This window comes from Buceros rhinoceros, unplaced genomic scaffold, assembly GCF_000710305.1.
Source record: "Buceros rhinoceros silvestris isolate BGI_N320 unplaced genomic scaffold, ASM71030v1 scaffold35154, whole genome shotgun sequence".
Lineage (NCBI taxonomy): Eukaryota > Metazoa > Chordata > Aves > Bucerotiformes > Bucerotidae > Buceros > Buceros rhinoceros.
In genome coordinates this window covers 1-2206 of record NW_010409466.1, presented here as the reverse complement: position 1 = coordinate 2206, position 2206 = coordinate 1, and the positions used below count along the sequence as shown (strand labels likewise).

Below are 2206 nucleotides of genomic sequence, written 5' to 3'. Positions count from 1 at the left end.
AGGACATTCCAGCTTCCCCTGCAGGCAGCAGCTCTCCGTAAGGACATTCCAGCTTCCCCTGCAGGCAGCAGCTCGTACTCAAAGAGAGATCTTGCCATGGGAGGAAAGAGCCTTGAAACCTGTGACCAGGGTGCTTGGGACAGGGCACAAATCTCACTTCCCTCAGCACCTCGCCCAGGGAAAGCATCCTAAAGACCTCTGTGAAATAACAGAACTACACACACAGTGATCAGCAACAGCCATGATCCCTTGCGGCTGCGCGTCCAGGCACGGGGCAGCGCTGAGAAACGCCATGCAGGTCCAGGCTCACCCTGCCATCACACGGCCCCTCCTACACACGAGCTGGGTTTTGGGCACCCCGCTCACACCTACCGTAAGTGATGACTTTGCCCATTGGCTTCAACAGGTTAAATGCTTTGGATGTATCAGATCCTCCCAGGGGGTCCAGGACAATGTCAACACCTAGAGGGAATTGGAAGTAATTAGAAGTTTCTTTGCAGTTGAAAGAAATGCAGGACAGTTGCAGTCCTCCACCACACAGTACCTTTGGGAGAGATTTTCCGGACCTCCTCTGCGTAATCCATCGTTCTGTAGTCAATGGGGTGAGCAACTCCGCTCTCCTTGAGCGCATCATGCTTGGAGGCAGATGCCGTGCCAAAAATGGTGACATTTTCTACTGTCCTGCACAGCTGGATGGCAGCAGTTCCCACACCACCTGAAAACCAGCCATGAGAAAGACTTAGAACTGACTGCTGGGGCTGCTCTGGACAGGTAAATGATCTCTGCCTGTGCTGCTTTCACAGTGCCACAAGGGTCTGGAATCCAGGCTCTGCCTGGGGCAGGCTGATGCCTGTGACCAATGCCAGTGCTGGGAGATGGTTCTGCATTTGCCAGCGCTTGTGCCAGCATGAAGCCTGCATCTCTGGCTCAGCCCAGCCCTGTTCCAATCGCTTCCTCACCTGTGCCACCCAATCAGAAGCTGCACATTGAGACCAAAAGTCTCAGCACAGACTAGCAAGAACTATTTACCTGCAGCCATGTGGATGAGGACACTCTGGTTGGGTCTCAGGTTTCCAAAGTCAAACAGGATCATGTAAGCAGTGATGTAGTTGACAAGAAGAGCAGCTGCTTCCTCAAAGCTCATCCCCTCGGGCATCAGGAAAGTCTGACTGGCTGGCACGTTCACAACTTCTTGCCAGAGCCCTGACCTGGCCAGGACCATTACCTTATCACCAACCTGAAAATCAAACAGTGAACAAAGTGGTCTGAAACAAGCCCTAGGATAGCAGAAGCCATCACACCCTTGACCTCCAAACACTACAGCCAGGTACAGGCATGCTGTTCGCTGTGCAGGGATTGCAGCACCCCAGGCTTGGGCAGGAGACCGCAGCCTGTGTTCCAGTCCTCGGGCAAACCGCACCACAGCGCCTCTCAACACAGATGTGGGCACCCGCTGGCAGCCTCAGAGGGATCACAGGTGCCCCAGACTCTGGCTTGCACACAGTGAGCTGCCTGACTACCAGCTGCCCAAAGCACCAGTAAGGTAAGAGGCATGGGGACCATGACCTGCCCTCCCTGCCCAAGCTGGGAGCAGGATTCTGGACACCACAAACTATTTCTGCTGCCCCTTGTCAGTATCATTCTGCCAACGGGCAGGAGGCCTGGGACAATGCCTAACCAGACCAACCCTGGAAAACCATGTCCAACCTTAGGGAAACCACCCAGGTCTAAGCCTCAGGTCTGAAGTCTGAGGCATCCCCCAATATCTGCTCTTGTCCCACTGGAAAAGAAACATCTGCTCGCTGTGCAACAGCAAAACACCATGCAGTCACATGAGCAAGCGGAGAAGAGGCAGAGCCAAGGCAGCGAGCAGAAAGGCTCCTCGCTGTGTGGGTTAACTGCAACAGCTCTAAGACGCAAAGGTCTGGGACAGGCAGTGCCAACTCCTCTGTCCCCTGAGTTGCTAGAAATGCAGCATCCACAGGCTGAGGGCCCACAGACCCAGCACTAAGAGCAACTATCCTGCTCACTGCCACACCTCACCACCCTCCAACGGCTCCGGACAACGCTGCAGCAGCTGGAGCCTTTTCCTGGGTATGAACACGTTCAGAAATAGCAGAGTCATGCTTCAGCCCAGCATCCCACCAGCGATCACCACTAACAACATTTGTATATGTGAAAACAGCCGGCAGTCCCCACCGAACCG

General features: G+C 54.5%; 1 protein-coding gene across 1 annotated transcript in view; it reads right to left on the bottom strand.

The window, feature by feature from the left end:
- Window positions 1-1237, bottom strand: part of VAT1 (vesicle amine transport 1) — a gene marked incomplete at its 5' end in the record, with an annotated part of 3446 nt that extends 2209 nt beyond the window's left edge. The window contains 3 exons of the mRNA XM_010135241.1: window positions 373-462; window positions 545-715; window positions 1030-1237. Of these exons, the coding sequence (XP_010133543.1) occupies window positions 373-462; window positions 545-715; window positions 1030-1237 (469 nt within the window). The remainder of the gene's footprint in view (window positions 1-372; window positions 463-544; window positions 716-1029) is intronic.
- Window positions 1238-2206: the final 969 nt, after the last annotated feature.